The sequence below is a fragment of the Tauraco erythrolophus genome, chromosome 4 (genome assembly GCF_009769465.1).
Source record: "Tauraco erythrolophus isolate bTauEry1 chromosome 4, bTauEry1.pri, whole genome shotgun sequence".
Classification (NCBI taxonomy): Eukaryota; Metazoa; Chordata; class Aves; order Musophagiformes; family Musophagidae; genus Tauraco; species Tauraco erythrolophus.
The window spans coordinates 36,285,262-36,308,231 of record NC_141468.1 but is presented as its reverse complement, the minus strand read 5'-3'; the positions used below and the strand labels follow the sequence as shown (position 1 = coordinate 36,308,231).

The 22,970-nt window shown below is 43.4% G+C and overlaps 1 protein-coding gene across 1 annotated transcript in view; it reads left to right on the top strand.

Annotated features, from left to right (window-relative positions):
- The window catches only part of SLC38A1 (solute carrier family 38 member 1), a 36,688-nt gene extending 14,224 nt beyond the window's left edge, over positions 1-22,464 (top strand). The window contains 15 exon segments of the mRNA XM_086610391.1: positions 2,166-2,241; positions 2,865-2,980; positions 7,946-8,019; positions 10,556-10,648; positions 10,965-11,021; positions 11,024-11,045; positions 12,221-12,322; positions 13,192-13,220; positions 13,351-13,484; positions 15,694-15,773; positions 16,954-17,054; positions 20,232-20,350; positions 20,894-21,040; positions 21,143-21,255; positions 22,236-22,464. Coding sequence (XP_086466517.1) covers positions 2,166-2,241; positions 2,865-2,980; positions 7,946-8,019; positions 10,556-10,648; positions 10,965-11,021; positions 11,024-11,045; positions 12,221-12,322; positions 13,192-13,220; positions 13,351-13,484; positions 15,694-15,773; positions 16,954-17,054; positions 20,232-20,350; positions 20,894-21,040; positions 21,143-21,255; positions 22,236-22,335 — 1,363 coding nt within the window. The 3' untranslated portion in view covers positions 22,336-22,464.
- Positions 22,465-22,970: the final 506 nt, after the last annotated feature.

Below are 22,970 nucleotides of genomic sequence, written 5' to 3'. Positions count from 1 at the left end.
TTGTAATAGGAGATGAGAGGCTGGACAACAAGCTCAGTCCATTTTAATGTAGGACTAACTCAAAAGAAAGTACTTTAGATCGATTTATCAAATCAGACTAGTTTCTTAAAGTCCCATCCAGAAGGAAATAATGTGTTTGTCAGCCACAGGAGATACCAGTTCTGCAGAAGCTGTTTACTCTGTCAAAAGTATTCTAATGGAAAGTCCCACAGTCGCTTTATATGTTCAAGTAATATTACTCAGTGTTGTCTTTATCAGGTGTTGGTTCTTTAATTTTCATTGAACTTCAATGCCAGGTGACATTAATAATAGTATCTACAAATTTGTGATTTTTGTAGTTATTAAACGGGGACTGGCTGCAGAGGGATGAGGAGAAGCGGGGGAGTGGACTAGTTACTTCTATCACAACTCTGACAAAATCTGAAATGACACAAGATCTCCATAAATGACAGAAGAAGGCGAAGTCCACAGATGTTCCCAGCAGCACTTACAATCCAGAAGAGACAAAACTCTTCTCTGTGCTCCTGCCTGTACAATTTGCCTGCGGGGTGTTTCGAGAGAGAGATGAAATGTCTTTTTCAAACCATTCACACTCTGCTGCCTGCGTTCAAGAGACGGGCTTTAAACAGACATAAGAAAAAAAAAAAAAGCACACACTCTGTATCAGGTTGAGATTTTATTCCATGAGGATGAAATACCTACACAGTGAGCTTTGGAGAGTTAATTTTGGATCAGCCTATCTTAGGAGTGTTTGCTTTTCACTTCTTAAAACAGTGAGAGAGGTACAGCCATCTATTCCAATTGCATTAGGGCTGGTAAACCTGGCACAGTGTCTATATTTTGGTGAATTTAGTAGTTAAAAAATTATAGGAGAAGCCTATAGCTGGTTTTTAGTGATATAAAGTAAGTCAAAGCAGACCAACGGGTAGGAGTCAAAGTTGCAACAAAACCAGCAAAAATGCTATATATTTTACCAACTATGCCTGGCTTTAAGGGATAAACTCAAAATGTGTATATCGTACACGAAACGTTAAAGACACAGAGCCCAGTGTGTCAACTGTGGACACCAAGTCGGCAGCATTACAACTACATGATTTGACATACACTTGGAAGCTGTGCTAGCGCATATTGCTAGTAATTAGTCCACAACCAGGACAGCAGGGAAGTTTGATAGAGCTCTGTCTTTATGAGTGCACGGTTAACTTCCCAGCCTGAATGCTGCGGGATGTACTCAAAGGATGCACACTCTTGAGTCACAGTTTAAACTATACATCCCCAGCCAGTAGACGTTCACAGCTGTGGGACCAGCGGTGCTGCTCTTTGTGTTCACATATTGTTTGTTTTAATTTAAGAAGAGCCACCTTCGTTTACCTACAGCAAAAAGGGTCTCTTAACACGTTGTGACAGCCCCTGGTTAGGTATGTAACACGTACGACGGCTGATGCATCAGCCAGCTCAGCCTAAGAACTGTCTGTGGATTAACGAAGATGCCAGGGACTTAATTGTTCATAAACCTTCAAAAGATGAAAAGCTGAAAGAATGCTTTATACAAACTAAAATGTTTGCTGAAGAGAGGGTCTGGGAGAAAATAAAAGCTTATCCAACTCAGAAATGTCGAAAATCCCGAGGATACCGACACAGCCGCAGGAGGCAAATATTGTTCTGGTGACAGTAAGTTCCTAAATGTGGATATATCAAGGATACAGAACAAGGAAAGAGTGCAGAGAAAGAAAACCTGTTCATTACGTGTTTCTCTACACAAGTGTTTTGATTTTGCAATATGGTGAATTAAGTATTCAGGAGCAGGGGATACTGATCACACATGCCTCTGTGGGACACCTGGAGAAGTATCTCCTCTTAGTGTCTCTGCAAACAAATTACTTTCCTGTCCACAAAGTCGGTGCTGCTGCTTTACTAAATCTCCTAAAAGACCATTCTGTATATATACATTTATTCTGATCTTGTGCTAGTGTCACCTTTATTGATGCCTGATGTACGCTGGTATCAGAGAAGCATAATCTGACTCATTAGATAGTTATGAGTTTGACCTCTTTCGCATACGGTTTTTATATGTTGCGTATTTTGGAATCACATGCTTCTTGTGGAATTAATGTGTTCATATTTTCTAAACACGTGCTGGAAATAAATCCTCTGACTTCTTTCAGCAAGTTTATTTCGGATCGAGAAAGCAGAAGAAGTCTCACAAACAGCCACCTGGAGAAGAAGAAATGTGATGAATATGTAAGTCTCTCTTGCTGTTCTTTTCCCTGTCAGAATGAACTATATGTTGTGTATACGAAAGGTCTTCAGACGTGGTCTGCAAAAGTGCTGGGCACACATAATTATAACTGAAATTCAGGTTCCAGAAGGAACTGCCTGTGCTCAGCACTTTAAAATAAAACCCAAGCATTTTGGTTGAGTTGAGGCAAGGGAATCCCTCTGGTCTGTGCTAGGAAGTCCTGGTGGTTCCTTATGACCTTACAACATATAAATCATGCACCTAAGATGTTTCACAGGCGTAGTGAAAGATGGCAGTGTTAGATCGATGGTTGCACTCGATGGTCCTCAAGGTCTTTTCCGACATAAACGATTCTGATTCTAAAATTGGAAGTGTTGTTTGAGTTGTGTGTTGCCTATGCCATTTACTTCAGTTTACAAAATCTGTAGGACAGTGATGAGAGTGTAGCTGTGACAGGGTTCAGTGATGCTTCTTCCTCTTTCAAACCAATTTTTATTAAGCTGTTTCTATAGCAGTGGTTACTTAGATCTGATATATCGCAAAACGTGAAGTTTGAGGCATAGATGCATTTCCCTGCTCTGTTCCAAGCTGTTGCTGACTGACACATCTGTCTTTACTTCTCCAGATCCCAGGAACTACTTCACTGGGGATGTCTGTCTTCAACCTCAGCAATGCAATTATGGGCAGTGGGATTTTGGGTCTCGCTTTTGCCTTGGCCAACACCGGAATTCTCCTTTTTCTGTAAGTATTCGCGTGGTGAGTAGCTGATCTCTGTGCAGTTTCACTGAGTTTAAAGCACGGAAGGATTTATAGTCCATCTGTAATCAAGTACAGCCTTCAAGCCTCAAAATGTTAGCTACAAGTTTTGGATGGGTTTTTTTGGTCAAATGTTTTTGGGAGAAGCCACTACTTGTAATGCTAAAGCATATTAAGTCCATGCTATTTACTATAGACCTGAGCCTAGTCGGGGATTTTTCCTACTGTCCACAAGCTACACATACATCAGAAATATTCAGTAGTAATAGTTGCAGTGGAATAGTACCTAGTTTTCACTTGTGTCACAGGATCTTCAGAGCTTTCATGAAAGAATGGTGCAATAACTGCTTTGTTGTTTTTTTTTTAATGAAGAAAAAGAGTATTTATATTTCTTTATACGTTACATATAAATTTTCATCTCACTCCCACAGTTTCTTCAGTTTCTTATGTGAGAGTCCTTGAGAGCCAACAAAATAGCCAAGATTTTAGTATAAAAAGAGAGTTGAGGTAGAGTACTTAACTCCAGCAAAAAAGAGGCATTTTGTAAAGGACAATTTTATAGTTCAAAAATGAAACAGTGCCAGTGAATGAGTAAGACATAGAGTTATTCTGTGTTATTCTGGATCACAGTATGAGATGTTTCATTGTGAAAAGTGATTGTTAAGAAATCAATTGGGAATTGCATGCAGATTTCAGTGATAAATGTTCATTGAGGGAAGAAATACAGTAATTTACAATCTTTGAGAGCTGTTCAACACGGTTATGAGTTTACAGATTACTCTAAAGAGATGTCATTTCTTGAATGTCAAATCTAAAAATCTAGAACTTTTGTTATTTCTTAGGTTTTGGGAAAATAATATGAGCCGTGTATATAGCAGAGCGGATGGCCAAAGTGGTTTGTACAGCCATCTGCTCTGGGGTTTTGTGCCAGGATAGCTACATCCATGCCGCTAGCTTAACAATTTGCTGTGGTTGGGTAAAATCTAGGAATAATCCAATGAGTTAATCCATTTACGTTAAGAATGTACAAAGTCTCATAATTGAGTTGTCACTGAGCTAGGCTATAAAGTAGCCAGACTCTAATTTAGATCTTTCTTATGCAGAGTGACTGAGTTTATTTTATTTTTGCTGGTTTTTTTACCTAGTACTCTAACTTGCACATGATACTCCACTGTGCTCTGATAAACACCTCTGAGGGTACAGACTGCTGATTGCAAAAACTGCTGTAACCAGAAAAAAAAACTTACCTCTCTTCAGCCCTGTTACCTCTTCTGTGATAATAGTATCTCAGCCAAGGAGCACACTCAATTTCTTCTTACTGCTTTAGTTTTCTACAATCTCATCCTTTTCTTATTCTTTCAGCAGTTTTTCATGAGAGTTAAGAGAAATGTGAAATGAGTTTGCTCTAAAGGATGTAAAAGGGCAGTTTCTTTTAGGTGAAGTAGATCAGACCAGTGATGTGAACACCAGAGACACTTCTAACATCTTGTGATGGTGACTGGACTCGTCTTGGCCTGAGGAGTGAGTGTGCAGATCTGTACCACCACATTATACGAAAAACTTGCAAACCTGAATGTCAAGATTTTATACAGTAAATAACAGCATTATTCTCTATAGAATTAACTGTGTGTATTTAGAAGTGGATAGTTGTTTTTGTTAGCTTTATAATGCCTTTAGATCTGTTGGCCTGGAGATAGACCAGCCCTCTGAGATCAAAGGTAAGGAAGCCAGCAGGACCTAACTGACCAGGCCAGCACAGCTTTCCCCTTTGAAGCCTGGAGATACAGGATCCTAATGTGGTGTCTGTAGTTATGCCTGAAAGTTGAACTGCTTTAAATGTTCTTTTATCATGCGATAATCCCAGAGTTAGACACAGTCCATTATTGTTAGATTTTTTTCTCACACTCTCATTCAGTGCATTTTTCCCATAAATGTATAGTTCTGCTGTCGCTATGACAGGTAGATCTTAGAACCACTTCTGCTTTACAAGTGGTTAAGGATAGAGTCCCAGCAATACTTCCATTGCTTTTTTGTACATGAGAAGGCACTTAAATACATTGCTCTTGAGTACCACAGTTCTGGAAAGTTTCTAGGTTGCTTTATCCAGTATTGACGTGCACCATCCCTGAAAACTAGAAAGCAGAGATGGGAAAATTAAAGGAGCATTTTCAGCACTAACAAAGCGGACCCAGACTGATTTCCACTCTCACAACTTTTAGGCGCTTGCAGTGTGAAGTGTGTGCTGCCATGCACACCTGGATCAGTTCAGATCCTATATTCTTAGCATAAGACGTGCAAAATAAACATGGCAATGAGTATACACTCTCACATTCTGTTTGCATAGCTTAATGCCATAGCATAGTATCATGCTTTCTAGACAAATCAACTGAGGTAGGAACTCAGAGGAACTTAATCCCAGTATTGTTGGTAACTACAGCCCAGACCAAAGAAGAGTATGCAAAAAGGGAGAAAGCCTTGCTGCAGAAAGATGACACAAGAGGCTTAGAGTCTTTAAGTCGTACAGATGGGCCAGGACATTGGGGATGGCAGGAGCACTCACTGCTGCCTGGGTTTCATCTTGGAGAGCCAGGACCGGAGCGATGGATCGCGTTGCAGAGACACACAGGCTGGCCAAGTGCAAGGTGCTTCAGCCTGCGTTTAGCCTGCCACTGTAGGTCATCTGAAAAACCCTGCTGAAGCACAGGGGCTTGTTAGATGAGGTGTGGTAGGAGACTACAGCTGGAAGTTTCACAGTGCTTTCTGCAGCCCTTTCTGCTTGGGTGGCTGGAAGTAGTCACGAAGCCGAAGCCTAACTCCTCCAGAGGTTTAGGGCAGGCTGGCAGACGGGCCCTCTGGGAAGCCGTATGGTGGCAAACCCCATGCTCTGACATGCTCATCTGCACCCGACACCTTATGAGGATTCAGAGCTGTTCTGTGCAATAAAGCAAGTGACTGCATGAGCCTCATAGGTCTTGTGGCCCCAAAGCCGAGGACTCCGTAGAGGGCTGGGGACAGCACATGTTTCAGCTGACCTGGTAATGTGGCAGCGGAGCAAACAGCAGTGACATTGCAGGAACAGCATATTCTTCCCAGCACTGTATCAGTCCCCTGCCCTAAACTGTTTATTCTGGATTTGTTGGGGGGAGGTGACTCTTGTAAGTGCTGGTTGGTTGCGTGGCTGCCAGCGCTTCTTTAAAAGCAGGCAAAAAAAAAAAAAAAAAAGTAGGGGAGTGCTTTTGGGACTGCAGTGCAAGCTCCCCTGCTTCTGTTTTGAATTTGTGCAGATCGAGTGGCATGGACAATTTCATTCCTTTCCAAGGGGTGGTTCTGGCGCCAATATCCCTGTCCATACCACAGTCCTAACACAAACAAGCGTTTCATACGGTGCTGACGAAAATGCCAAGCGTCTCTGTAAAAACCCTATGGGGAGCTAAGGACAACAGATCAGAAATACCTGGCTGCTTGGGAGTGTTATTTTTACCACTGCAAAGGCTTCATGAGCTCAGTGCCTGAAAAACTGGAGCTTTTAATATTAAAATAGACTTGATGCTGTCTTACGGAGCTGGAGCCATTTGGGGCTGGGAGTGGAGCAACTGAGCTCCAGGGGCTGTGAGCAGACAGGCAGGGGTGGAACAGCTCTGCAGGGAACAGGGGCAGGAGCAGGGCTTAGCAAATCCTTAAAAAGTGGAGCAGAGTGACTTCAGCCAGTACAATCTCCCTTCCCTTCTCCACCTTCTTGAGGAGAAACGCCCTTTGGGCTTTATAAAGAGTGCGTTGTTATTGTCAACCGTCGTTCTTTGTTGGCAAAAGAACAGTTCCTCCTATCACCTCTTTGTGTTTCTCTCTGCTCCTCTGGCCCTGAGAAACTTGTGGGTCATTATTTGATGCTAAAGTATTTCTAGTCTAAAATAATAAAAAGTGGGGAGGAGGCTTCTCATCCTGTTCTTTCTATGTATTCCTGTGAAAAAGTTGTGTTGCTGCCTATCTATGGCAGCAGCTTGTTTTCTGTTAAATTTTAGGCTTGTTTTTCTCGGTGTCCTGAGGGTAGTTGTCATAATAAAGAGAGGAATTGCCAACAGATTGTCTGAATGCTCTTCGCACACATCATGAAAACATCATCAGGTCTTTGTGTGTCAGAGTGTTGGAGGGGAAGGCACACATGGTGCTTGGCTTAAAGACATAGAGCAATGAGCAAATGTGGTTTTATGCACTTAGCCCCCGGCACTGACTAATTATCATTTGTGCCAGCAAGTTCCCCACACAAACAGCTTGGTCATTACTTCCTCCAATTCTTCTAAGTGAAGTCAAATTACGGATCACAGCAGACCAGGAGTGACATCAGTGAGGGAACACCAGTCCCCATCTGGACAAATCATAAGCCTTTGGTTTCTGCCTTTATTCCCAAAGGAAGCCAGTCAAACCTTAACTTCCCTCCTTCCCCCCTCCTTGGGCACTGGGAGGCACATAAAAAACCATAGGGCACCCTTTTGGTAGCATATGGAACATGTCCTGGGAAAAGATGCTTCTGTTTAGTATGGAAGTCCTTAAATAGAGGATTTCCCTTTGAAATTTTTACTCTGTTTCCAGAAAAAAGAGCTTTAGAGTGGACGTACATGGCTCATCCCTGCTGATTAAACCTTAGTTCCTATCCGATAGACATCTTTATTCTTGCTTCTTTCAATATGGGGAGGTGTAACTCACTGACAGGCTGTGCTCTGCAGCTCTGCTAAATTCTACTTGATTGAGTCCCTCTGCAAGCAAGACTTTCTACCTCCACAGTGGTGTGGTGGAACTGCAAACAGCATGTGAACCATGTGTATTTTTAGGGCTTTTTGCATTGTCAAAAGAGTATAAAAATTATGTCGGAGTCAACGGGGATAGGACCTGATATGAAACATTGCAATGTTAGAACTCAACTCTTACAGTAAGCTTTATTTTCCATTTTTGTAGGCTGCTTTTGATTTCAGTGACGCTGCTATCTATTTATTCAATATATCTCCTGTTGGTGTGTTCAAAGGAAACAGGTAACTTCAGACTATTCAATTTTTATACCATTTCAACAGAATTGTAAAGAACGAGAGGTGAACATTGCTCAAATAAGGCCAGATGCTTTGTGTACAACGGAGTTTCTATCACTTTGCTGACACAATAGAAAGGCCTAACACATTTTCGCAGAATCACAGAATGTTAGGGATTGGAAGGGACCTCAAAGGATCATCTAGTCCAATCCCCCTGCCGGAGCAGAACCACCTAGATTAGATCACACAAGAACGCGTCCAGGCAGGTTTTGAACATCTCCAGAGAAGGAGACTCCACAACCTCTCTGGGCAGCCTGTTGCAGTGTTCCGTTACCCTTACTGGGAAGAAGTTCTTTCTCATGTTTAAGCGGAACCTCCTATGTTCTAGCTTATATCCATTTCTCCTTGTCCTATCATTGGATGCCACTGAGAAGAGCCTGGCTCCATCCTCATGGCAGTCACCCTTTCCATATTTATAAACATTAATGAGGTCCCTTCTCAGTCTCCTCTTCTCCAAGCTAAAGAGACCCAGCTCCCTCAACCTTTCCTCATAAGGGAGATGCTCCACTCCCTTAATCATCTTTGTGGCCCTGCTCTGGACTCTCTCCAGCAGTTCCTTGTCCTTCTTGAACTGAGGGGCCCAGAACTGGACACAATATTCCAGATGCAGCCTCACCAGGGCAGAGTAGAGGGGGAGGAGAACCTCCCTCGACCTACTAACCACACCCCTTCTAATACACCCCAGGATGCCATTGGCCTTCTTGGCCACAAGGGCACATTGCTGGCTCATGGTCGTCCTGCTGTCCACCAGGACCCCCAGGTCCCTTTCCTCTCTGCTCTTCCCCAACAGTTCAGTCCCCAACTTGGTACATGGGGTTGTTCTTACCCAGATGCAAGACTCTACACTTGCCCTTGTTGTATTTCATTAAATTTCTCCCCGCCCAACTCTCCAGCCTGTCCAGGTCTCTCTGAATGGCAGCACAGCCTTCAGGTGTGTCAGCCACTCCTCCTAGTTTAGTGTCATCAGCAAATTTGCTGACAGAAGCCCAGAATTAACAAGAATTTATGACATGGCAATGAAGAACAGCATCTGATAGTCACTAAGGAGAAAAACGAATAAAAGAGCAAATATAAACGATACAGAGAGTGAATTCTGCTACCATGACATGTTGTCTTCAGTGAGCTAGAAGGAACAGCTCATGTAGTTTGTTTGCATTACAAAACCAATTGCAAATGAAATATAATGAGTCTTTACCTATGGTGAAGCTTACCTGGAAATACAGTTTGTCCTTAACAGTTAGTGTGAAATTCCTGGTAGCCTTTGTGGTGTAGTAGTGAAGTCCTAGAAGAAAATAAAAGGGAACAGTTCCTCCACAGAGGGGAGTGTGTTTGTAAGCAAAATATTCTAAACACAGAAATTAGAAGTTACCTACAGTGTTAAATGTCACTGTGCTCTGAAGTCCAAGAGTCTCTTTCCTTGGGTAACAATCTCTGAAGCTAAATTTTTAAAATTATCTGTGCACAAGAACACTGTAATACTTTAAAATGTAATTTGGACACATGTGAGTTACTGTTACAGCATGTATGATGGCAGCAACTGCCTATTTAAATTAGGTACGTATGCCTAATTGTGGACACATTTCTGCCCCCTTAGTTCCCAAAATCTAAGCCCTGGTTTCTATGCTGCTGGCACATTTAAGCTCAAATTTATTTTTTATACAAGCTTCAAAGCAGAAACGTCAGCTATAAGGAAACACAGAGAAAACCAAACAATGGGATGCATTTTTAAATCATCTGTACAGTGTAACATCTGCAGTATTTCTCTATTCTCATGTAGCTCACCATCTTCACAATGCCCAGTCTTTTTCTCAGCCAAGGAAAAAAACATTTAACAGAAACACAAACCAATTAATAGAGGACTTTCTCAAGCTTGACAGATATTTAAAAGAAGTTTCAGTTATAATTTACACCTTTCCCTGCTTTTACCAAAAACATACCACACTGAGAATTCACAAGTTAAGGCTTCGTCATTAGAAATTGTAAATCATCCTGTAAACCAGTGGCTGCCCTCATTTGGATCGTTCAGTCAAAGCAAGTGACATGGCAGAATCGCGGTGCTGTGTCTGCTGTGGCCAGGCTGCCAGTGCTGACTTGTGAGTCCTGCTGTTCCAAGTTTTGTCTGGAGAGGAGGTTTTCTACGTCACTCTCATTGTGGGCGCAAACCTAATATGCCAGGATGGGAATACCAGAACTTAACGTGTCACTAGGGTATAGACAGACTCATTAAAGGATTGTAACAGCCTCATTAAGAGCTTGAATTTCAAAAGTGATTGGTAGCCAACGATAACATTTATAGACGTCAAGAAAACATTCCTACATAAGTTTCAGCCCTAGTAATTACAAGAGAGCCCTCTATTTACTTGCAAAGGACAGATATGGCTGCACAGACGGATGGTTAGCTGAAAAGGAATCGTTAAGAGTTTCAACTCCACAGCTTTCACTGGTGTATTTGTTACCTTTCTCCTCATTTCTTCTCATGCAGGCTGCATGGTATATGAAAAGCTGGGTGAGCAGGTCTTCGGTACCCCAGGGAAAATGATTGTCTTTGGATCTACATCTCTCCAGAACGTTGGAGGTAAAGGAGATGAAGGTTACAGAAAAACAAAATCCAGGAACATCTTAGTAATGTTATGGCTACCGACCCGTCAGGTTCCTCCTTCTCTCAATGACATCTTGGGATCTTCATGCTCCTCAATATAGCTGTGGCTAACATTTTGCATGCAGCCCTTTAAAAAGGCTGTATGACTGAATGATCAGTACTTTACAGTCAATTATAGTTCAGGGTCTTCTGTCATCAGATGCTGATGTGGGAAAAGATTCAGGATGCTTCTCTGCACCTGTTCTGCAAAATGTCTTAACCATTTTCTAAACTGACTTTCTTCTTCCTCCAGCAATGTTGAGCTATCTCTTCATAGTCAAAAATGAGCTGCCTTCTGCCATAAAGTTTCTAATGGAAGAGAAGAATCTTTTACGTAAGTTGAATTGATTTTGGTGACTGGATTATAGAATTTAATGTTGTGTAGATAAGTTTAAGCATATTTGAAGTATTGGATGCTTTTTAGGTTTGTCAAAGCAGATTTTCACAGCAATATCTCAGGGGGTTAGTGAAAACCGAGACAACTTTAGGAAGGAAGAGAGGGTGGATAGAAAATGAAAGGTTAAATCATCAGTAGTAACTCTCTTCGCACACCAGGTTTTCATGAAGAATTGTGATTTATACAAACCTCTTATCATAGGATCCGATCTTTTACAGTGTTAGGCAATGCTTGAAGATATTGAGAGCAATGCAAGTCTAAGATATAATGTATTTCCCTGTGTTCTTAGCATCTTACAGGATTTTGCCCCTGAAGCACTGTCCTTAGTATAAAATTCTTCGATACTAACATATGACAACAGCAGAACATTACACTAAGATTTCTGCCACTTATTACTCCTTGACATTTACCAGCTTCTTTAACAGAGGGGTGATATTTCTTCATAGTGGTAAATATCCTTTGCACTGAGCTATATGGTGTGCTGTAGTGCATGAGAAGAAGGTAGAGATCCCATTCCTCAGACTTTCGTACTAAATTGGACCAAGCAGTGGAAACAGGTCATACAGAACATCACTAACACTGTCCCTTCTCCCCTTTTCGCTTTCCAGCAGGATTCAAAGCACTTTGCTAGAAGGAGATACAGCCTTGGGCTGGCCAGTGCGTGCTCAGGAGCCTGGTTTGCTGCTCCAGGCACGTGCCCGGATAGTTTAGCAAAGGAATCGTGGTGGCCTCCCTGCCCCACTGAGCTGTATGTGTGGCCCTTTGCATGATCTTTCCTCATTTTGGCAGAGTGGCTTATGTCAGGTTACGGGTGTTGCTCTGCCTCTCGTTTCCACTCACCGATCTCAGCAGAAAGGTGATATTTTGTCTAGTGACTATGAAAATCTGCCATATCTGAGTCAGAGCGGTGCCATATTTTAAGGGCTGGTTACTTAATGAGAATACCAAGTTCAGATGTGGCCCCTGTCTCTCCTTTTGTAGGAGCTCATAGGGTAAGGACACCAAAGGTAGTTCTGTAACTGCAACAATCAAAGAGGATGACTGAGTGTGAGGAAAGCCAGAGAGGGTTTAAGGTTGGCTCATGGTGGTTATTTTTTTGATGTTTTATACAGGGCATGGTACGTGGATGGACGCGTTCTTGTTGTCATGGTGACGTTTGGTATAATCCTCCCTTTATGTCTCCTTAAGAACTTAGGTAAGACACAAATGCCATTGTGGGAATAAATAAAGGAAGCCAGACATCATGCCGCTGACCGTCACACTGGCAACTCAACTGTAATTAAAAATAATGTGCTCTCATTGTAATCTAAGCAGCCTCCCTGGTCCAGGAGTAAGCTGTGTTTTGAGAATCTTGGAACAAGTAGGCCTGAATTGTCACAGTGGTTGAATTCAGTACAAACCAGCTTCATCCATACAATTGTGGAAATTCATTTAAAAATTATAGTTAAGAGGGTCTTCATTGTCATAAGGCAATTCTATTTTATGTGTAGGCTGTAAAAATAAGTTCACAAATTGTTAGATTACGAAAACTCATTATACTTATTATTACAAATAAGTATGTGATTTATTTTTCTCTCAGCATTGAAATTTTTAGTCATGAGGTTAATTGGAAGTATTGGACTTTGAAGTAAGATGTGTATAGAGGACTGCGTTTTCAAATGTGTTTGAGTCTACAGAGATGCCAGTAGATACACAATGTGTTTTTTAAAACCGTGTCACAAGTTTTGGCATTGAAGTCCTGTTGGGATCTTCCTTTTGAGAAAATAACACCTACTCAGTTGACGTAGCTCATTATCAGGGAATCTGGGTCACATTCTGATTGCAATTGCACATTTTCAGGTTCGTTTCAATTATCACAGCCCCTTTCAGAAGTAAAATTAGTTAAACTGCTGGAAGATGACCCTTGGGAAGTCAAAACAGTCAGAGCAAAGCTCAGGTCTGTCTGAAAGCCGGGAGGCTTGTGACATGGGCTTTTGTCTTGCCCAGAAGCTCACAATACAAATTAAATGTATAATACACTTAAACTTTTCTTGGAGCTTCAAAAAGAAGAGTAAAAAACAAGATTTTTTTTTTTTTTAATCAGTGGATTTTCATTAAGCTGTATGGTATTTTCCTGATAGTGGTAAGTTCAGCTGCTTTCTTTGTTGGATGAGAGTAACTTGATAGGCTATTCGCAATTTCTCTGATGTGTTAATTTTAATTTGCTTTTTATTATTGTTTTTAGCAATTAGCTGTCTTCCACTCTTATTCTAGGTTATTTACAAGAAGTTTCAAATTCCCTGTGACGGATCGCAGCTAAATGCAACATCAATCCTATCAAATAGCTCAGCACATGAACATATGTGTAAGCCAAAGTATGTTATCTTTAATTCCAAGGTATGTTTCTTTTATAATAATTATTTCTAATTCACATAATATATGCACCTACACCCGTGTTCTTAATCCAATCAGTGCCGCGTAGGGCCTGATTCTCCGTGCTTCCACTCATGCTCCGATGGTGAACGCACAGCGGGTCTCCTTGCCCAGTCTTATGGAGATGCCATGTTGAATGTACTTCCTTGGGGTCTTGCTGTGCCCCCATAGTAAACGTGCTGAGGATGTGAGCCCCAGCTACCACTGGGCAACAAACGCTTTCTTTGGGAGAGTTTTCCTTTCCACTGCTCCTTATTATCCGTGCTGCAACTGCGCCTTTAGGCTGTAGTTCAGCAGAGGCTGAGTAAGCCATTCCAAAAGCATCCAAAGCCCACAAGTAATCTCACCGTCCTTCTGCACACAAACCACTTCTTTGTGACAGAGTACGTGTTTCCGTAGTCATATGGTGAACTGGATTGCGAAAAGGATATAGTTGAAAGCTAATCCAGCAAAAATTTGATTGCCTTTCAGCTGGATGCTTTCCTCTATCGCCACACAGCTGCAGGAAAGGTTGTGCCAAGAGAATGCGAAAGAGCAACTGGCTGTAGCTGTGGGAGCAGGAGGATTGCTCCTGTCAGCAGGGCTGGGGCGCAGAGCTCCTTCAACAGACCTCACCAGCAGGACAGGCTCCTCAGGGTCGCGGTCGCGTTCGTAGGGAACGCGCGTGTATAACGTAAGCGCGCAAAAACTCAATTTTTTAAAGATTTGTCCTGCCCCTGCAGTTGAAGAAGCCAGTCCAAGCACTTTTCTTTAGTTGAGGGTAGCCATGAGCCCAGGGCCGGTGTGACGGACCAAGAAGTAGTTAACTTGGTGTGCAATAGCAGCTTAGGTGTAGGTATATTTAGATAGGGTTGAAGGGCAGTCTTCTCCTCCTACAGTAATTGTCAGCATTTGCCTCAAGCGTCGATGGAGGCACATTGGAAGGATTGGTGCCATCTGAATTAGGCACCCTGGAGGTGAACTCTAGAGATATGCCCTCAGGGCCAGCAGCTTGCCAATCAATCTAGCAACTTTGGTGTGTGAGGAGAGAGACAGTTTCACAGAATTAGAGGATGGCTGAGGTTGGAAGGGACAATCCCCCTGCTCGAGCAGGGACAATTAGAGCCAGATGCCCAGCACGATGTCCAGGTAACTTCTGAATGTCTCCATGGATGGAGACTACATGTTGTAGTCTCTCCATGGAGACTACAACAGTAGTGTGCTGTGAGTGAGGGAGAGGAGGCCTGGGTGAGGAAGGACTGCTGGAGAGCCGCCAGTGTGTTTACTGACGGGCCTGGGGCGTACTGCAGGACGGCTTCTGTGGGAAGGGGATGCCTATGGCCAGCAGAAGCAGATCTCAAAGGGCCGGAGAGAGCCATGCATAGGGATGGACTCATTTTGTCCTCGCAGGAGGACCTGTTTTTCCTGTGATCTCTGCTCATACCCATTCCCTGGGGAGAATGGAAGCGCTTGGGCGCTGAGGTCATTTGTGAAGTTTGGCTGTACGCTGAGGATGGAAACTCGCTCAGGATTTTGGTGGAGAAGAGGGTGAGGTCCCCACCGGAGACCTCCTGCGCTTCCTGGTGACGTAACGGTCTCTCTCTTTCCCCAAGGAAAAGTATGCTCCCACAGCCCTCCTAGCCCTTTTGTTGGCCTGGGAAATGAAGGGATTCAGTCTGGTACCTTGAAATATCCATTTATTTGTAAGTTCTGCATTCCTCTTCTCTTTTCTTACAGTCTGGATATGGGCTTCTCTTCAGGACTTCAGCCATAGCACCACAGGTGCTCACCCCTCTCCATGCCAAGGCAGGGTAGCGTAGCCTTGACCCACCATACATCCCTTTTACGTGTGACGGTGTGCTAGTAATGGTGGCAGTAGTTGGGCAGGGAAACCCACCCAAGGCGGCAAAACCAGCAGCCGTGTGTCATCCAGTGCTGCGCTCTGCGAGCAGAGCCAGGACTGTGCTGGCATGACCAACGTGAAGACTTTGTCCTCCCGTTGAAAGAGCGCTGCTCCATATTTCATTAAATACATGCTAATTGAACAGGTCTTCTGCCCTCTCTGAAGGCTCTTGACATTCGGTTGAAGAGCCCAGAGAGCTGGGAGCTGAGGTAGTTGAACACGGATCATTTCTTCACGCCACTGGGGGAGATACTTCTTCTTAACTTCTTGTCTGAAATTCTCTCCAAACAGACCGTGTACGCTTTGCCTACCATTGCTTTTGCGTTTGTCTGCCACCCGTCAGTCCTCCCGATTTACAGCGAACTTAAAGAGTAAGCCTTTCCCTTTTCTTTTTTTTTCCCAGCTAATTGTTTTGAACTGCTTTGCATGGAAAATGTTAGCGCAGAGGTGCTCTGAGTCATTCGTGCCATTCGGAGGAGATGTGCTCTAATAACACCCAACAAGCCAACGAGCGGGGCTCTCAGCTAGGAAATCTGGCCTCCCAGGCGTGCCGCTGGGGCGGGGGCGAAGGAGGTTGGGGATAATGCAATACTTTGGGATTTTTCTCTGGAAGTACACGGCAGCCTGGGGAGAGCCAAGTTGTGCTGGTTATTTGGCAGAGAAGAGAGACGTGTGTTCAGCTAACGGCATTTGTTCCAGTGCAACTAAAAATCTGTTGCTGTACCAGGAAAAAAAAAAAAAAAAAAGTATTTTCAGACTCACCTGTACTAAAAGACCTTTGCCAGTACGGCTGTCTCGCTGACACCTCTGGCTGCGCAGGGCTGCGGGGAGCTGGTGACCAGCCCTGTTGCAGCATTGCTGGTGGCCCCGGGGGCTGCAGTGGGGTTCTGAGCCGTGGGGGAGCCCCAGGGGAGAGGCTGGGGTCAGTCTGACCCATGGGTGCCCTCAGGCCCAAACACTTGCTGGGTGTTTTAAGCTTCAAGGGACTCCAGCAGGTTCCCCGGTGCCTATTTAGGGCACCCCTGTGAAGATTTAAAAGTCTAACTTTAGGTACTGGAGCGTGAATATTTCAGAACAAATATCTAAAAATGAAACGTTTACACTTAACCTATTTTACAGGTCTACAGCGGTCTGCATACATTCATTATTTTCTACCCATGGGGAAACAAACATTTCTCTGCAAACATTCAGAATGTTTTCCTGTGTATAATTTTACTTTTCCTTTATTTTGGCCTTTTAATTTAATTACTGAAGTGTTTAAGGGCCATCCCTCTCCACTCGGCTTCACCCTTCACTCTGGTTAGGCGGGTATGGCTGGGGAGCAGAGCCGTGGGGCGGAACCACCATTTCTTGACTTAAGCCCCAGGCAGGGTTTGTTTCCCCAGTCCTTCTCTTCCTTGTGCAGCTGTCAGTGAATTCCTGTTTTAAATGAAAATGCATTCATGAGTCTCCCCAGAATTACAATGTTTATGCAAAGACTTAATACATTTTTAAACAGCTATTGAAAAATCCAGCTCAACCATTTTATGTGTTTTTTTTTTCTTTCTCCAGCCGTTCACAGAAAAAAATGCAGTTGGTTTCAAATATCTCATTTTTTGCCATGTTTGTGATGTACTTTATGACTGCCATATTTGGCTATTTGACTTTCTACGGTAAGTATGCAGTTCTTTACTGATCAAAGTAGAAAGGGAATACATGTGAAATCAATAGCGTATCCCAGCTGGAAAGGAAAGTCCCATTCACTTATATTGAAATACTTTTTCAAATCATTTTCCTTAAAGTTTCATATTAAAGCTACAAATCCTTTCCTCCTTTTCCCTTATGGATGAAAAAAGCACAAGGGAAAGTAGCATTTGCAAAAGGCATATTCAAAATATGAGAGAAGAGATTTAACACAATTGGGGATAGCTGGGCCCCACTAAGATTTTCATTCCAAGGTCCTCGCCTGAATGTTGTGTACGTGGGTAATGACTGAAGCACGCATATCTGCATAAAATGAGATGATTTGAGAGCAGGTCCTAGGAAATGAGTATCAAATCAGCTGTCACAACTTTTTCATTTTCTTATTGATGCTTTCATCATAGAGGCGAAGGACCAGATGTTTTCCCTGTGTCTCTAGAGCTGACCCCTTCAGGTCCTGGTTAAATAAACCGGCAGTGAAGGTGGGGAAGCTCTGAGTGTTGTCCCAGCTCAGCTGCCAAAGGATGGTTGTTTCAGTGTTTGAAACTTGCACCCTGTCTCTTTTCATGCATATCGGTTCACTTAAAGAAACAAACCAATTGTGTTGTATCACTAAAGGATGCAACATGTATGCTCTAAAGGTGCAATTATTAAGTAAAGCAGGATAAAATACGAATGTTGCCCAGGAAGCTACTCCCACGTCCCAGTATAATTGGAATGCTGAAAACTAGTGTTTTTTTCCATGGACCATTAAGGGGTTACAAGGCAGATGACAAAACTGATGTTTGCCTCTTACCTCAGAGTCACCCAAAGGTCACCAGTCTCCTCCACCCGATTCCAAGTGACCTTTTTGTTACAATCTCCTCATTCATGATACTGTTCCTTGTGAGCCACGTATCGCAAGAGAAAGAAAATAAGTAAATATGAAATGTGGCATTTTTTTTTTTCCTCAAAAGTTTACCTATCTCGTATTTGTTTCCTCAGGCTCATTCTGATTATGAGGCCTTGAGTTTGCATGCGTTGAAGCAATGTGAGGTCATCTGTTCTAATTCTCCCAATAAAACCGCAAATACGCTGCAAGTGACAACAGCAACAGCCGTTCTCATCCAACTGCTCCTGTCTAACACATTTTCGTAGAAATGCATCAAATTAGCAGCCCCAGGGAGCAAGTGGGTGTAAATCAGCACGGACCCCTTCGCTTTGGCAGGGAGGAGATTCTGATGTGATTGCCCCAGGGATCTGAGGAGGCAGATCCGTGGCGCTCCTCTCTGGGAATCTCCACACCCCTCAAGGACGAGGGTCTGGAGTCCATGGAGGAGGTAGGGGCTGCGTCCTTCTGGCCCTCCCGAGGGGGAACGGCGGAGGAAATCCCTGGGGTGTCTCATGTGCCTCTCTCCCATGCCAGGCGTCCCTGCTCCCCGCACTGAGAGCCCACGGGTGGAAGCTGTGCGGCTCCGCGGGGGCTTCTGCAGGGGTCAGTGCCATGACGGGCAGCAAAAAAGACCCTGAGGGAATATAAAATTCCTCTGCTTTGATCCTTCTTCCCCTTGAGACTGACAAGACCTTACCCTTCAAATGCTCGCTTACAGTTTTCTAACCTCTTCTCTACCCTTACCTGGGTAAGAACAGCGTTTTTCTTATGGCCATTTTTTCTTTACACCAAAAGTACTTGTCTGTTTGCTGTGTTCTCCAAAGTGTTGCAGTGATGACTATATTTACATTGCAGAATTACAGAAAAGAGGGTTTTTCTTCCCCTAAAAGGTCACACTGTGGTTGGGCTCTGTGGTGTATCTAGCTGAAAGGAAAACAGACCTTCAACTGTAAGCCTTGCCCTTCACTTCCTACCTGGCTGCAGTCCGTGAGCGGTACAGAAGTTGCAGTCTGTGCTTGCAGGAGCAGAGTAAGCTCTGTGTCGCAGAAGCTGTGCATGTGCCCGGCTTGAAAACCCCTCTCCTAATCTGCAGGGAGGTGGGAGAGCATTTTCTTTCTCCTGGTGGGGATTGAAGCACTGCATAGGTGGTCTCTCCCCAGAGAGTCCTGGGGAGAGTGCAGGCTTTTTGCTGCAGGACAGATCCCTCTGCCTCCGGGAATACGTGAGGTTTTACCAAGTGCCAAAGATTTTAAACTAGATGTGGCTGCCGAGTTCCCTTTAAGGACTTCAGTTTAAGAGCTGTTACGTTTTACCATCAGCTTTCTAAGATTAGCAGCAGAAACAAAACATGAGCCTAAAAAGGGGCAGCGAGTATGTTTCTGTAGCGCTTAACAGCTGCCCCCTTAGATCGTTGCTCCTAGATGTTTAAAAGTTAACAAAGCAGACATGTAGGTCCCTCAGCAGCTTGGTTTTCCTGTTGGTTAGCACATGCAGACACGCTCTGCGCTATTTATCACAGCTTCAAGGAAACATTATTGCAGGAGGTTGTATTAAAATATCGCCAGCACCTCCCCATTAAGCCCCCCCCACCCCGTGATTTGTCTTGGCTGCTGGGGCCACCAGCCGAGCCACAGGCACTGCTGGGGAGGTGGCAGGTTCAAGAGAAAAAAAAACATCAGGGCAACCCTCGGAGGAGCTGCCGAGGGATTTGAGGGCAAATGTCAGAGTGTCCCACTGAGAGCTGACCCAAGATAGGCTTTGTTCTTGGTTGAGAACAGGGGCACTGCTTTTCGCTGGAAGTTTATTTGCTCTTTAGACTAATTTAGCTCAAAACCTTGTAGTTTATATTAAGCTCAGCCGTTGCAGTGCATGTGGTTATTTTATATCATTTGAAACTTAAAAAAAAAAAAAAAAGCCCGTGGAACCAACTAGAAATAGCTTATTTCACTTTACTTATTTTTTTATATATGTATATACGTAAGCAAGCTTTCGTGTATGTCTCACTGTTGTCTTTCCTACAGTGAAAACTACCTTAGACTTAGGCATGTGCTGTCTTGAATTAGGATGCATTCCTAAATCAGGCCTCCAAAGGATTAATCTGGAATCATGGGATCATTGAGATTCGGTTCAAAGTGCCGTTTTAACTCAAGAATGTTTCATTCCATACTTTTGTTTGCAGATAAATCACTTGTTGTTCAAGAAGGTTGTTGTTAAGCAATGATTTTTGTGAACGAGCTGCCTGTCTGCCAGAACACTTATCTTACTGTCCTTTCCGTAGACGATGTGCAGTCAGATCTGCTTCACAAGTACCAGAGCAAAGATGACATCCTCATCCTGACCGTGCGCTTGGCCGTGATCGTTGCAGTGATACTCACGGTGCCGGTGCTGTTTTTCACTGTGAGTAAAAAGCTCCACACGATTTGGAAGTCATTAACAGCTGCACAGGGCACATTCCTTCAAACCACGGTCAAGCAGTTGCCGAGACAGTGATGTTGCAGCTACTAAAAGAGCTTGAGCTTGGATCAGACTTTTCCCACACTAGACTCCCACTAACTTCTGGAGGAGTTCTCCCTGCAGGAAATAAATTAACTGCTTTTGGTCTTAAATCTATTTTAAATTGAATCCACAAGGGCCCTCTCTTACTTCACACAACTTCAATGGAACAGGCCTAGAGGTGAAGTTCATGTTTAAATGCAGAAGGACCCCAAAAGGCATGTCAGAAAGGGAGGAATACCTGCTACGGATGCATGTATACCTACAGTTTTGAAATATCAAATTAATTTTGAGGATTATTTCAAAGGGCATTACATCAGAGACCCCAAAGTTTGTAACGTATATATGCAACACTTGTCGCGTGAAGAACTGTTTGAAAATAAACATGAGAAGCTTTGAATTGGCTTATGGACTGTTCCTGACAGAGAATTCTCTCTCTTTCTACAGGTGCGTTCATCGTTATTTGAACTGGCTAGGAAAACAAAATTTGACTTATGTCGTCACGTTTTGGTTACTTTTGTTCTTTTGGTTATCATCAACCTGTTAGTCATTTTTATCCCCACCATGAAGGATATTTTCGGAGTCGTAGGTACAGTACGCTGGTTTTGTACTACTAATAAAAGACTGTTGCTAATCTGCAACACATAATTATCTGTTGCCAACAACTAACAAAACTCATTTATTTGAATTTTGCAGGGGTCACATCTGAATATGCTGATTTTCATTCTACCTTCCTCATTGTATTTAAAAATTACACAGCAGGATGGATCAAAATTGACTCAGAGGATTTGGGTATGCATTCGTTTCTTGTCAAAGCAACACTTTCGATTTGTCATTCCTTATAATATCCTGAATGCAAAGCATACCTAATCTGAACATGTGTGTGACCTTCTTTACGTTACTTTCCCTCCTTCAGTCAGCCAGCAGCCATGCTTGCCTTTCTTCTTTGCTTACCCCAGGGGTCTTCTGGTGTTCTGGGGGACCCTTCTCTGCGAGGCGAGGGGCTATTCTGCGGGCTGTTGAGCCTTAGCTCTGCAGTGGCTGTAGCTGTCGAGAGGGTGCAGGTACTCCTCCAGCTCCCTTCGGCAGCCCTTTCAGCCCAGCAAGCTTCCTCTGTTTCAGCGTGTTGATTCAGAAAGCGTGCAAAGCACTCCGTTTGCCTTTTTCCCCATGGTTTTAAGGGATATGAGTCAGACTTGGGGTGCTTGCACCAGAAGCAGCCAGATGAAATGTTAGTCCTGCATGGGCAGGTGGGACTGGGCCTTGGCAAGGTTTCCTGTGAGTCCCAGAAAGAGCTGCAGCAGAAAAGACACAACACTCCTCTGCATTCCCAGTCTAATGGGGCAGGACCTTCCTGCTCTGAGCAGACGGGGGGGAAACCGTGTTTCACCTGTGGCTCCATCCACAGACCCCAAGACCAAAGGGCTGAACTTCAATGGACACGTGTCCAGTGGGAAAAGTATACTTATTCCCATAAGACTTTGAAAAGGGCACAGCCAATCAGTCCTAGACTCTAGTCCAATAGACTCTCTTAATCCTCTTTAGGGATGATCGGTGTTTAAGAAGTGAATAGAAGGGGAAAAAAAAATGGTTTTGGTGTTCAGCGAGTAATTATTAATGACTCTAATCTGTTTAATTATCTATGGGTCTTGTCTTTACCAGAAGTGCTATCCTATTTTAGCTGATAACTTTGATACGTCATCCTGTAAATCTCCTTAAGAGGAGAAGTCAATATGTTTGAATTAATTGTCTTTTCTTTTTATTCATTAATTTTCTCTTTTTGTTCCAGGCTTCTTTTCTTGGCACTGGGGATAATGTTTTCCTTAGTGAGCATTCCCTTGGTCATCTATGACTGGGTACAATCGGGAGGCAGTGCCGAAGGCCACTGAAGTTCACCTCCTCCTGAAGACACTCCTGTTTGCTACACACCAAAATCGCAGCCATCCGTTCTGTTATCTATTCCATCTTTTGTGAGTTAACTCAAATCAAATCCAAATAATGATTATCCAGTACTGAAAATACTGTTATGGGTGTATTTTCTTGCAGAAAACAGACCCATTTTTCCAAAAGGCATATCACTCTGTCCCCCAGTACTGAGTTATCAGATCAGCCTAAAGTCTGTGTTAATTGTAAGACTATATAGAGCATTGCTCATAGGAATCAATCACAACTAATTTGTTTCCCCTCTTCCACCCATGAATTGCATTGTTCTGTTATTGTCCTTAGCCTGTCAACCATAAGCCCTGCTCCTTCAGGGCAGCAATGCCTGTTGTTATCAGTCCCAACTGGAGTGATGTCAATTCACACCCTTTCCCCCCACCTTTTAGCCAAAACTCTGCTCTCCAATCGTACATATCTGGTTTGTTGGTTGGTTTGTCTGTTCTGTTGCTGTTTCGTGCACCATTTGCCTCACTGGGTTAAGCGTAGCATTCTGGATACAGGCACGAAAGGCACCCTGAAAGCGTAAATGAGCATTGTATAAGTCTAGGTCCTAAATCTTTGCTTTCCCTGGTGTTCTGGTGGG